The 14538-nt window shown below is 42.0% G+C and overlaps 1 protein-coding gene across 6 annotated transcripts in view; it reads left to right on the top strand.

Annotated features, from left to right (window-relative positions):
• The window catches only part of SIDT2 (SID1 transmembrane family member 2), a 107324-nt gene that overhangs the window by 67889 nt on the left and 24897 nt on the right, over positions 1 to 14538 (top strand). For all 6 annotated transcript variants that reach the window (XM_040327661.1, XM_040327659.1, XM_040327660.1 and 3 more), the window contains 5 exons: positions 3035 to 3115; positions 8884 to 9002; positions 11145 to 11218; positions 13249 to 13315; positions 13405 to 13478. In XM_040327661.1, the coding sequence (XP_040183595.1) occupies positions 3035 to 3115; positions 8884 to 9002; positions 11145 to 11218; positions 13249 to 13315; positions 13405 to 13478 (415 nt within the window). The remainder of the gene's footprint in view (positions 1 to 3034; positions 3116 to 8883; positions 9003 to 11144; positions 11219 to 13248; positions 13316 to 13404; positions 13479 to 14538) is intronic.

Genomic DNA, 14538 nt, shown 5'->3' with positions numbered 1-14538 from the left:
TGAAGCCAAAGGGCTACGCTGCTGGATACCCTTATCAGCAATGTCGGTGGTAGCATCCGACAGCTGATGGAAACCTCAGCTGCGGGTACCGACATCACTGGACTCCAGGACAGGTAAGTGTCTATTTACTAAAAGCCAGCAGCTGCAGTATGTGTAGCTGCTGGTTTTTAAAATAAAGCAGCCTACCCCCTGCCCTCGGCTGCACATTGGGATCCTTGCCTGCTGTTGAGAAGCAATGATCTTGTTGCAGAGCTCCAACACCCCCTACTGAATCAGACCTATAGCTCTGCAATCGGCAAAGTCCATGTTTCATGCTGATTAAAAAGACTAACTCAGCTGGGGGCATCTTGGATGGTGGATGGAGGAATCCCTACTGCAGGGACACTGTATTGTGACAGCAGTGCATTCTATTTGCAGAACACACTGATCACTTGCTGCAGCCATTGATCGCTGGAAATTTTGAGTTTTCAGCAGGAGAGACCACATACTGATCAAAATTTGGCTGGTCTGTACTAGATCCGCTGAATTTCGATTATTGCATGGCCAGCTTAAAGCAAAACTAAACCCTCCTATTTTTTTTTTCAGCCAAGGAAGCTGCCATCTTAGCCTCTGTTTGATCTGAAACTGCCATGGTGATGCACATGTGATCAGTTATGACACCAGCTATTTGATGGTTTGACAGTTGGGTTGAAGGCAGAAGCAAATGTGACACTTGGCAGCATGCTGGGAATGTAACTGGTTTTTAAACTGTTAAATCGTTAATACTTGGCACACAATTAGTTTTGTTGCACCTGGAATGTACTATGTATATACATAGGACCTGGAATGTACAATATATATATTATAGGCTCAGCAGTCGCATGCAAAGCAAACAGAATATTGGCATGCATTAAAAAGGGGATTAACTCCAGAGATAAAACGATAATTCTCCCACTCTACAAGACTGGCCGTACCTAGAGTATCCCGTCCAGTTCTGGGAAACAGTCCTCAGGAAGGATGTGCTGGAACTGGAGAGTCCAGAGAAGGGCAACAAAGCTAATAAAGGGTCTGGAGGATCTTCGTTATGAGGAAAGATTACATGCACTCAACTTATTCTCTCTGGAGAAGAGATGCTTGAGAGAGGATATGATTTCAATGTAAAAATACCGTACGGGTGACCTCACAATAGGGATAAAACTTTTCCGCAAACGGAAATTTAAAAAGATACGCGGGCATTCGCAAAAATTAGAAGAAAAGAGGTTTAACCCTAAACTTCATAGAGGGTTCTTTACTGTTATTCTGTGTACACACGATAATTTTTCGGCATGAAAATAAGTCGTTATTCAGCATGTCCAAAAAACAACGTTTTTCCAACTTCATCATTAAAAACGACGTTGCCCACACACCATCGTTTTTAAAAAATGATGAAAAAAGCGCGGTGACGTACAACACGTACGACGGCACTCTAAAGGGGAAGTTCTATTCGCCTTTGGGCTGCTTTAGCTGATTCCATGTTAGTAAAAGACGATTTGCGCTTTTCTGTCTGTTACAGCGTGATGAATGTGCTTACTTCATTATGAACGTTAGTTTTGCCTGAACGAGCGCTCCCATCTCATAACTTGCTTCTGAGCCTGTGCGGGTTTAAAACGTTGTTTTAGCCCACACACAATCATTTTTTACAACCCGAAAAACTAAATTTTTTAAAACGACGTTAAAAAATGCAGCATGTTCGAAAAAAAAAAATTGTCGTTTTTCAGAAGCCGAAAAATGATGTGAAGCCCACATAGGATCATTTTAAATGACTTTTTTAAAAACGTCGTTTTTTTTCATGCCGAAAAATGATCGCGTGTACGCAGCATTAGAGCGGCAAGGATGTGGGATTCCCTTCCATAGGCAGTGGTTTCAGCGGGAGACATTGATAGTTTCAAAAAACTTTTAGGCACCTGAGTGACCACAACATACAGGGATTTACAATTTAGTACTGACCTATAATCACTCACATAGGTTGGACTTGGCGGATGTGTTTTTTTTTTTTTTTTTTTTTTTTCAACCTCGCCTACTATGTAACGATGTAATATCTAATTTATACAAAGTTCAGTTGTTCCTTAAAAAACCCACGTGACATTGAAATCCTGTAACTGGAGGCAACTCGCATACAACAGTATTGTTAAAGAGCCAAATCACTGGCTCCTATAGCATTGTTTCCTTATGGCTGACATGCTGCAGAATTTCACTCCTCATCGAGGGAGCAGCGGCAGAGTGAGGAAATGGTGCTTTTTGGAGCAGCTGAGCCCTCTCTGATTCTTTCACTGGCCTTAAAGGGGTTGTAAAGGTAAAAAAAAAAAATCCCTAAATAGCTTCCTTTACCTTAGTGCAGTCCTCCTTCACTTACCTCATCCTTCGATTTTGCTTTTAAATGTCCTTTTTTCTTCTGAGAAATCCTCACTTCCTGTTCGAAGGATGAGGTAAGTGAAGGAGGACTGCACCAAGGTAAAGGAAGCCATTTAGGGAAAACATTTTTTATCTTTACAACCCCTTTAAGTGCAGTTAGGCTTTTTTGCACACGGTATTGATGTTTGAGCTTCTGCTTTTTGTTTTGAACGTAAATTCAGTTGTTTGTTTTGCTAGTATATGCACGTTGGCACATTTGTGCGCACAATACCTTCCTAGGGGAAATAAATTCATAGATTATGCTCATATGCGCAGATTTGCATGCACCGGCACAAAATACTGAAGAATACACAGCTCTTGTTTACTCGCCTGTGTGTACAGGCATATTGTAAACAATGGGCTGCATTGTAGATCAGTAAAAAAATGGTGTACTGACCTTTTTCAGGCTGCAGTGTACAAGAGGCATTACACAGATTTACAAATACGAGGACTGAAGAAAGCTGGATCTTGTGCATAGAAGCCAATAACCTTTTTCCCATATTGAGAAAATGTTCAAATGGGTTCTTAGGAACAACAACTGCAGTATTCCCAAATAAAATAACAGTAAATGATGTCCAAACTTTTATACTGTTGTTCTGTATAAACATACTCTTTTCTTCTGCAGCAGATAACAGCTTAGTGGGCAGTCCAGATGATTGTACAGACAGTCCGGTATCTTCAGCAGAGGCTTCATACAGTTATACAGGTAATGAAAACGCACAGTAACTTATGGTAGTTTTGTCAAGATTAATAAAGTATCGTGGAATTGGCTGTAAAGAAACTGATAACATTGCGAAAGACTGCATGTCGTTGGGAGGTAAGAGTAAGAAAAATGGTACTACATAGGCAATACTTATGTCATCTTTATCGCTCCCAAGATCAGTTTAATTTATTTAGCAAGAAACCTTTTATTTGCCAAAAAGTATCTCTGCTGCTCATACTAAATGACAGACAAGTGGATCTGATTGGATACTTTGGGGATCACGGAATATTTTGTGTATATATATATATATATATAGGAATAAGTTGCGCTGATAAAGTGAAAAAATTGAAATTCAATGTGAATAAGTCCAAACAATAAAGGTCCTCCAAAGTCCTCAAACTTGTAGGATAAATAACGTGAAAATAATTATAAGTGCAAAATGAAGCCAAACGTGATCAACGCCGAGAGGGTATACAAGATGTATGCTTACCAAAAGGCAAGCAATAAAGAGCTTGCGGCTGAACCCCAGCCAGGGCCTTTAACCGGAGCTGTGGTCCAAATCAGAGGTTGGAATCCTTCCAGTAGGTGGAGTGGCATAGAAATTCCAAAAAAAAAGAGAGATACCTGTGAAGAGACAGAGAAGAATTCTTCAGACAAGTGCAGAGCCAGAAGTGCTTCCACTTATAGAAAAGCCCCACTTGAAGAAAGAGCCCCAGACGCAATGAGCCCCCAGACGCTATGAGCAGGGGGCTCATTGCGTCTGGGGCTCTTTCTTCAAGTGGGGCTTTTCTATAAGTGGAAGCACTTCTGGCTCTGCACTTGTCTGAAGAATTCTTCTCTGTCTCTTCACAGGTATCTCTCTTTTTTTTTTTTTTGGAATTTCTATGCCACTCCACCTACTGGAAGGATTCCAACCTCTGATTTGGACCACAGCTCCGGTTAAAGGCCCTGGCTGGGGTTCAGCCGCAAGCTCTTTATTGCTTGCCTTTTGGTAAGCATACATCTTGTATACCCTCTCGGCGTTGATCACGTTTGGCTTCATTTTGCACTTATAATTATTTTCACGTTATTTATCCTACAAGTTTGAGGACTTTGGAGGACCTTTATTGTTTGGACTTATTCACATTGAATTTCAATTTTAAATGTTTTCACTTTATCAGCGCAACTTATTCCTCTATTGCTTTGTATTTTGTGTGTATATCACATATTTGTTGCAGCTCATTTTTGTGTTTATTGTTGGATATATTTAGGTTTTTAGCGCAGTAATTATTTTTTGTTCATATATATATACACACACACAGAAGTGAGTACACCCCTCACAATTTTGTAACCATTTTATTTAGGGATGCACCGATTATCGGTGGCCGATACATATCGGCCGAAAATAGCGTTTCTGGGTCCCTGCCGAAATAAACTTAAAATGCCGATAATAAAGCTGGGTGAATGGGTGATACCATTTTTTACTAGGAGGGGGGGAGGCAATGTTCATATCAATATATGTAGACCCACATGCTGGCCGCCAGACGTGCACATAGCGCGAGCAGCGGCAGTGGCACTGTATTAACTGTGTGCCGACTGCTGCTCGCGCTCCATCTTGTCCTCCTAGCAAGACCTATCACCTGTTGTTTGGACTCCCCCTATTGGGGAGTCTCTTGGTTTAGTCCAGCGGCGCGAGCCGCGTGACATCACGGCCGGAGGCGAGGGAGGACTCGGAGCATCACCAGCCTGAGACTGAGTCACATCACACTGCCTGCCTAGGAGGAACCTCCACTTAAAAAGTAAGCAGTACTAACTTAAGTTGTGTACAAAACCTGTTAGGACTAGGAGCAATCTGTTAAATGGCTAGTTCGTCCCATGTTTTGGGGGAGGGGGGGACGGAGGCACAGGCACATGGTTAACTAACTGAGGTGAGCGACTATGTAAAAAAAAAATCTGCCATTTTTTCACAGTGAGGCTGCAATTGATATTTGTTTTGGTAGTCAGATAAGGCAAGCATTGCTCAATAACACACAAACTTTTTTTTTAAAAAAAAAACGATTGTGTGTTATTGAGCCATGCTTGCCTTATCTGACTACCAAAAAAAACATTAATTGCAGCCTCACTGTGCCAACACACGCCGCCACTGTGCCCATCACATGCAGCCACTGTGCCAACACACGCCGCCACTGTGCCCATCAAACGCAGCCACTGTGCCATCAAACGCAGCCACTGTGCCATCAAACGCAGCCACTGTGCCCATCAAACGCAGCCACTGTGCCCATCACATGCAGCCACTGTGCCCATCACATGCAGCCACTGTGCCCATCACATGCAGCCACTGTGCCAACAAACGCAGCCACTGTGCCCATCAAACGCAGCCACTGTGCCATCACATGCAGCCACTGTGCCATCACATGCAGCCACTGTGCCATCACATGCAGCCACTGTGCCAACACACGTCGCCACTGTGCCCATCAAACGCAGCCACTGTAACCATCAATTATTATTGCCACATCGATTGCCGCCAAAAAAATTTAATAGGGGGAAAACAAAGAAAATTCATTTTCGGTTTCGGACTGAATTTTTTTTTTATTTCGGTTTTGTTTCGGTTCTGAAATTTCCATTTCGGTGCATCCCTAATTTTATTATATCTTTTCATGTGACAACATTGAATAATTAACACTTTGCTACAATGTAAAGTAGTGAGTGTACAGCTTGTATAACAGTGTAAATTTCCTGTCCCCTCAAAATAACTCAACACACAGCCATTAATGTCTAAACCACTGGCAACAAAAGTGATTACACCCCTAAGTGAAAATGTCCAAATTGGGCCCAATTAGCCATTTTCCCTTTCCGGTGTCATGTGACTCGTTAGTGTTACAGGGTCTCAGGTGTGAATGGGGAGCAGGTGTGTTAAATTTGGTGTTATCTCTCTCTCTCTCTCTCTCTCTCTCTCTCTCTCTCTCTCTCTCTCTCTCTCTCTCTCTCTCTCTCTCTCTCTCTCTCTCTCTCTCTCTCTCTCTCTCTCTCTCTCTCTCTCTCTCTCTCTCTCTCTCTCTCTCTCTCTCTCTCTCTCTCTCTCTCTCTCTCTCTCTCTCTCTCTCTCTCTCTCTCTCTCTCTCTCTCTCTCTCTCTCTCTCTCTCTCTCTCTCTCTCTCTCTCTCTCTCTCTCTCTCTCTCTCTCATACTGGTCACTGGAAGTTTAACATGGCACCTCATGGCAAAGAACTCTGAGGATCTGAAAAAAAGAATTGTTCCTCTACATAAAGATGGCCCTAGGCTATAAGAAGATTGCCAAGATCCTGATACTGAGCTGCAGCACAGTGGCCAAGACCATACAGCGGTTTAACAGTACAGTTTCCACTCAGAACAGGCCATGGTCAACCAAAGAAGCTGAGTGAACATGCTCAGCGTCATATCCAGAGGTTGTCTTTGGGGAAATATATGGCCTGATCTGGCCAATCTGATGAACGAAAAAACAAACCTAGTGCTCATAGGCACAGCATAACCCCTCACGATTTTTAGAACAGACCATGTGAGTATTTAAAAGGTATTGTTTATTAAAGACATTTGATAAGCTATACAATTGAAAAGTAAAATCGATTGCAGTACAAAAATACAGGCATAAATGTAGGTGCCCTCTGGTATGAAGGGCTATTGCACATAGCTGTTGGAGATGACGCCTGACATGTTTCAGACCCCTAGATCCTTCTTCATAGGCTGAATGTCATCTAAAGCATACATACTCTATAAAGTGAACATAATTAAACATTAGTACAATATTACAATTTTCACATTGATGAACCTATTGCATGGAATTGAACATCCATGCAAGTACAAAAGTAAGCATGGGAGGCTTGTACTCACTTGCGTGAGCCGTGAGTGGTCACTCCTATCAGTATAAGGTCGGCCAAAAAAAGTACAAGATACCTTGGACTATTGGCTTCCTGTCTGTTGGAATACAAAAAGATAGGATTGTGGTAGTAGATATGTAGCTCAAAAAGCTGAGTGCTATAATAAAATGATCAAATCAACCTACAATGTAAGGGAGTGATCACAAGTCTGTTGGTCCTGTCAGCAAGACACCAGCGGTGTGATTGCTGGTGATGTTCAATTCCATGCAATAGGTTTATCAATACGAAAATTGTAATATTATACTAATGTTTAAATATGTTCACTTTATAGAGTATGTATGCTTTAGATGACATTCAGCCTATGAAGGACCTAGGGTTCTGAAACATGTCAGGCGTCGTCTCCAACAGCTACGTGCATAAGCCCTTCATACCAGAGGGCACCTACATTTATGCCTGTATTTTTGTACTGCAATTGATTTTACTTTTCTATTGTATAGATTATCAAATGCCTTTAATAAACAATACCTTTTAAATACTCACCTGGTCTGTTCTAAAAAAAAATCCTGAGGGGTTATGCTGTGCCTATGAGCACTGGGTTTGTTTTTTCTTTGGGGAAATAGGCATATAAGTGCTGCCAGCTTTGCTGCAGAGGTTGAAGGTGTGGGGGGGTCAGCCTGTCAGTGCTCTGACCATAAGCCGCACATTGCATCAAATTGGTCTGCATAGCTGTTGTCCCAGAACGAAGACTTCTAAAGATGATGCACAAGAAAGCCCGCAAACAGTTTGAAGACGAGCAGACTAAGGACATGGATTACTGGGGCCATGTCCTGTGGTCTGATAAGACCAAAATAAACGTATTTGGTTCAGATGGTGTAAAGTGTGTGTCGCGTCAACCAGATGAGGAGTACGAAGACAAGTGTGTTTTGCCTACAGTCAAGCATGGTGGTTGGAGTGTCATGGTCTGGGGCTACATGAGCGCTACCGGCACTGGGGAGCTACAGCTCATTGAGGGAACCATGAATGCCAACATGGAATGTGACATACTGAAGCAGAGCAGGATCCCCTCCCTTCAGAGACTGGGCCGCATTCCAACATAACCCCAAACACACCTCCAAGAAGGCCACTGTCTTGCTAAAGAAGCTGAGGGTAAAGGTAATGGACTGGCCAAGCATGTCTCCAGACCTAAACGCTATTGAGTATCTGTGGGGCATCCTCAAACAGAAGGTGGAGGAGCACAAGGTCTCTAACATCCACCAGCTCCGTGATGTTGTCAAAGAGGAGTAGAAGAGGACTCCAGTGGCAACCTTTGTTCACCATTCCATGCCCAAGAGGGTTAAGGCAGTGCTGGAAAATAATGGTGGCCACACAAAATATTGACACTTTGGGCCCAATTTGGAAATTTTTCACTTAAAGGTGCACTCACTTTTGTTAGCGGTTTAGACATTAATGACTGTGTGTTGCGTTATTTTGAGGGGACAGGAAATTTACACCGTTGTACAAGCTGGACACTCACTACTTTACATTGTAGCAGAGTGTAATTTCTTCAGTGTTGTCACATGAAAAGATCCAAATACCGGTATATAATAATAATATATAAATAAAATATTTTCAAAAATCTGAAGCGTGTACTCACGTTTGTGAGATACAAACATATATATTCCCTATCGCACTGTGTGTGTGTGTGTGTGTGTGTGTGTGTGTATTTTAATGACCTGCTGCTCTCAGATTTACGCACGTTACAAAGTAATGGTTTAATTCATTTTACTGGGGAATTTAAATATAGATCTGAATGATTTACAAAGTGCGATTAAATTGGTAAAGCGTCTTTTCCTTTAATTTCATATATGAATGCAGGTATTGCCAGAATATAGTGACATTACAGTATATTAATGCACACAATCATTTTTTTTTTTTTCTATGGTTATTTATTCTTTACAGAAAAATCTCTTGAAAATCTTGTGTCTCGTCCAAGGTTGGAGTCTCTGAGCTCTGTAGAAGAGGATGATTATGACACACTGACTGACATAGAATCTGATAAGAACGTTATCAGGACAAAGGTGAACTAAACAGTACTTGGATTGTAAGCTCTAAGGAGCAGGGCGCTCAGATTCCTCCTCTATTGTAACTGTATTGTCTGCCCTCATGTTGTAATGCGCTGCGCTAACTGTTGGCGCTATATAAATTCTGTATTGTAATTATTACTTTGGCCCGAGGGTCCACTTAATAATGGCATAAGAAGTTAAAGCATATCTGAACGCAAGATAAAAAAAAATATTTTAGCTTACCAGTCCTTGGATGTGGTGGCTGCATTCGTTTGCATTTTTCAGGCTTATTTCCTTGAAAGTGAAGTAAAGGGTGTTTTTTATTTATTTTATTTATTTTTTAGAATCATACTTGCCTCAGTGGATGCAACATCTGTCCCCTGGCACCTCTGCACTGAGAACCGAGCAATCGAACACCGCTGATCGTTTGGGTTTTCAGAGCAGAGAGCTGCAGACTGTCAGTCACATCTCTCTGCTCTGCTTCCTTCTCGCTCATTGGAGCGCTGAGCTGTGGAGGGGGCAGGGGAGGTCAGCTCAGCCTCTCAGCGGCTTGCTGAGAAGCTAAGCCCTGTGTCAGTTCAGGCACCTGGCAGATCCAGACTCCATGGTTGTGATGACGTGGTGCCTGGACTGACACCAGTGACATCAGCAGAGAGCGGACTTCAGCCTGCTCTCTGCTGAAAACGGGTCACAGAAGTGCAAAACTAAATGCACTAATGTAATCCATAGGAGAAGTACAGCCAAAGGAGCTTTGGCTATACTTCTCCTTTTTCATTTTCACCTGGTGATCCAGCAAAAAACACACTTTGTCCTAGGGTGACAAATCTAAAGCCGTGTACACACGGTCGTTTTTTGTGATGAAATAAAACAACGTTTATCATGAAACAAAACGACGTTGCCTACACACCATCGTTTTTTCAAAATGCTCTAGCAAAGCGCGGTTACATTCAGCACGTACGACGGCACTGTTCCATTCAAGCTTGCGTCATAACTTTCTTCTGAGCATGCGCGGGTTTAAAAACGTCGTTTTACCCACACACTATCATTTTAAATTACACAAAAAACAACAAAAAATGAAAGCATGTTCGAATTTTTTTTTTGTCGTTTTTCAGAAGACATAAAACGAAGTTTTCCCCACAGACAGTCATTTTAAATGACGTTTTTAAAAATGGTGTTTTTTTTCATCACAAAAAACAACCGTGTGTACGCGGCATTACTCGCTGCACTTTATCTATGGAGGAGCAGCATTGTTATCCTTGGACAGAACTACAGAGCACCTTCCTCTCCGCCATAATATCGGGAAGATGTTCTGTAGTTCATGGAGGTAGCAAGTGCCGGATTAAAGCGGTTTTTAAACTTACAGGCAGGGTTTTTATGGCAGAAGAGACCCTTCTCTTCTGCCATAAATGCTTTCTTCTTCCTGTCAACGGCTCAGTGTACATTACCGTACATGTGCAGCTCAGAGTACATTACTGCACCCGTTGTGTGCCATGGCGATGTGACTACTGTGAAGGGGTGAAGATGTAAGGGGTCCCGGTACTGACAGTGCAGTGCTGGAGAGCTCTCTTTGACAAGTAAGTCTGACATAATGTGTGCAGACTAAACCCCTGTTTTTTTTGCTTACTGTTAGAAAGGTCCAATCGGCTGGTTGCTAAGTTGAGCTTGGAAATTTTTCTGGTTTTTGTTTGATATGCTTTGCCCTTCCAGTGCTCCTGGCTGTATAGACCAGTTATAGGTGGGGCACTGGCCATTTGTTTGAAGTCTGACATCATTTACTAGGATGCAGTGCATACTAGCACAATATAACAAAGCTTTAGGGGCCCAAATAAAAACAAAAATTACGTTTACTACTGCTTTACTAACACTAGTACATAAGTCAGCACAGGCGTTTTGGCAGGACCAACAGTTTTAGTTTTTTTGCACTTTTTTCAAAGGGATATTACAGTGTTTTCATTTGTATGTTTAACAGAACAAAAGTGAATACATAGAAGTTTGTTAAGATACTATACAATACTGTCATCCTACAGTATGCATTATTACTTTAAAGTGTATGTAAACTTTATTACATCATTTATATTTGTTATTTTATTTAAAAGTGTAAAAATTCTAAATGTGCTAAACGTATGATGATTGTATTTTTTATTTTATTTCTTTTAGAAGTTTCTTTGTGTTTCTGACCTTGCAAGAAAAGATAAACGCGTGATGCGGAAAAAGTACCAAATATATTTCTGGTGAGAAATACCAATATTTCTGTAACATATTATAAGCTAAGCCTTGCCTTCATCTGCATTTTTTTTTCCTGTGCAGTGCATCCATGGGCTTCTCCGAGAGTCTGATTAAGTTCCTATTCCAGTTACTATATGATTCACAAGACTCCCAAAGTAAACAAAACTTCCCTTACTTTCCCTTATTGAGCAAAATCCTCCGTCATTTGTGACTCGCCTACGCCTCCCTCCCAGACACTGCATCCTCAGTGGGAGGCCGGTGTCCTTCTCTCCAGGACGGTGCCTTCCGCTGTGCATCTCCCCTCTCCTCCTAGGCACTAGGCATCCAATAGGATCACCTGACGTTTTGGCCAATCAGGAAACGGGTCTCACAACCCATTTCCTGATTGGCGGGGAAGAGATTTGGTGCGAAATAGGGAATATTCATTTGCTATTGTCACACAACTGGGTGGGATCGGGGGAATTGCGCCCTGAGTCCACCCCTTTTCTTTTTAAGCCTATTAGAGCCTCTGACTCTAATCGCGTGTTTAAACCCCCCCCCCCATAGTCCGATGCCCTGTATGTAAATCAAGGGGATGGATGCATGGATGGGGGGGGGGGGGGTGACGCCCGTGTGCCCCTAATGAACGGGCCGCCACTGGTGGGAGGGTTTCGGCAACAGAAGCAGTGTTTATTAATTGAGGAAATTGTGGGCCGGCAAAGGTGTGGCCAGGTGCTGATTGACAAGCTACAGGCTTGTGAATCAACAGTGACAATGTTGATATCCAAGCCTCCATTTTTTTTTTCTTAATCCCACTGTAGTCTACATGAGAGTGGCAACTCCGCTCTAAAGTCAGTAGCAGTGAAGCACACTGCCACCCCATCAAGTAAACTGTGTTAAGTGGAGTTCACTGGCAGGATAAACAGATATATTAGTTGAACTTTTCAGGAAGACAAAGAAAAAAACTATGCAGACACATTTATTAAGTTCTCTCTCTTATGTTTCACAAAGATTTCATGAGGAATATAAGCCAATGGCACTCCCCAAAAGGAGAAAACCTTATGAGTAATGAGATTTTTGTATGGTGGACCTATATGTAAACTCTGCACTGTAATACAGCCTTTGCTGACTCAGAACACGTACCTTTGGATGCTACTGTTGGGACCTCCTGGGTATGTGGGAACATGTGACACTCCCTCCTGCTTCCCATGATGCAGTGCATGATACAAGTGTTGATTGGTATTTAACTTTCTCAGAATAGTAAAAGTTGCCAAGGAGTTTCTGGGGGCTTTGGCAGTGGATCACGGCAGTTGCAGCCACAATCCTGTTATTGTTTTTGAAAAGCCAGTGATCCAGGCTGCAGAGCCCCCCCTGAAAATTTGCTTTACAAAGTGGATTTACAAATATTGTGCAATGTAAAAATTGCAATAGCCACCATGTTATTCCCCAGGGCCTCTGCTTTTAGAAAATGTTTGTGTGTTCTAAATGCTGATTTTTAACATATATGTGAACCCCAGAGTCTTTTGCTTTATAAAGGACAGGTTGACTATGACAATACCAGGGTGTGCTGATGAAGATTGTGGTTTGCCTGTATTCTTGCATACACTTACCTTTCTGGCAGCCTGTTTCTTGAAAAGACACCGCTTTGCTGCTCACAGCTCTCTACAAGTTTTTGACTGGTCGGATTAGTCAAATACCTGCTGCACCAATCGCTCACTGTGGTCCTTCCTGTCGTGCACTGTAGTGTCTAATAGCCGGTGGATAAATAAATACAGAGCATTTGGCGGGGGGAGCAGGAATTTGCACACCTGGATGTTCAGCATCTGGGTGAGCAGAGAAGTGGTGGCTTTTTATGAGCCGCTGGAAAGGTAAACATACTGTATGTAGCCTTCATTTAGCATGTATGTAGTACATACCCTGTGCTGACAGGGGTATACAATAAAGTGTCTTAAACCGACCCGAGGCACTATGTATATCAATTTCTCTCCCTGTATTGTTTTCTATGACTTTAGTTTGTTTTCCTGCTTTCTCAACCTTTTTTTTTTTCTCCGTATAGGAATATCTCCACAATAGCGGTGTTTTACGCCCTACCTGTCATACAGCTTGTTATAACGTACCAAACGGTGAGAGCATTGAAAAAATGCACTTTGATTTTGTCAGAAAATACATAAATTGTTGCATTCATTAAGACTGGGTTGCATTATTTTTGCAGGTGGTGAATGTAACTGGGAATCAAGACATTTGCTATTATAATTTCAGGTGTGCTCATCCCCTTGGATCTCTTAGGTATGTATCACTGGAAGCTGTATCTGACCTTGTATCTGCCCATTCCTAAAATTACTCCTTTGTGACCTGCTTGACGAAGATTAGGCCGTCTGAAATATTTCTGGTTCCTTTCAGAAGCTCCATTTATCCACATTTGTGAATGTGTAAATTTGTGTAGGTTTACAGCAATGTCAGATTTTGGATTGTTTAAAGAGGCTCAGTCACTTTGGAAAAAAATTAAGTCAGCAGCTACAAATACTGCACCTGCTGACTTTTAATAAAGAGACGCTTACAAGTCCAGGGATCTGGTGCTGTCTCCACCCGAGCCGGTTCTTCGCTGTTCTTCAGGCCCCTGGCACCGCTATGTTGACAGGGGGAAGATGACTGTGACTCCCTGTGGCTTCACAGCTAGCCCCCCACTGCACATATACGAGCCACACCATGCTCTCTAGTTTTGTAACTTCCTGGGACCTGTGTGTCCCAGGTGATTGCAGGCAGGGAAGGAGGAAGGCGAACATCTGCTGGGATCATCCAGGCTATTCCAGCAATAATGGGAGAAGTGGGTACCCCCCCCCCCCCCTAAAATAATGTTTTCATTATTGCCAGAGGAAGAAAAGTGAAACTTCAAATTTTCAGTGAACTGTGTTCAGGGCCAAATAAAGAAAATATATATATATATATATATATATATATATATATATATATATATATATATATATATATATATATATATATATATATATATATATATACATACATACATACATACATACATACATACATACATACCCACACACACACACTGATGTGTATGTATGAAGATGCATCCATTGTATTTTTATTTTTTTTAAGCCCTGCCATATAATACCAAAACAAATCTAGACCACGTATACCCTTGTCTACGTGCAGTTACAGGTGGGTAATGCCCAGGCCCAGATGATTGGGCCCATACAGGTGACTGCTTCCTGGCAGGCTCACACATGTGGGTCAGATGCCAGTCCAAACACACCCCAGCTCATCATGGATTATGCAATTTTTTAATAGGACTGTGTCATGTTTTTATTTATAATTTTTATGATTT

Source organism: Rana temporaria, chromosome 10, assembly GCF_905171775.1.
Source record: "Rana temporaria chromosome 10, aRanTem1.1, whole genome shotgun sequence".
In the NCBI taxonomy this organism is placed as follows: Eukaryota; Metazoa; Chordata; class Amphibia; order Anura; family Ranidae; genus Rana; species Rana temporaria.
This window is presented reverse-complemented; position numbering and strand designations above follow the sequence as displayed.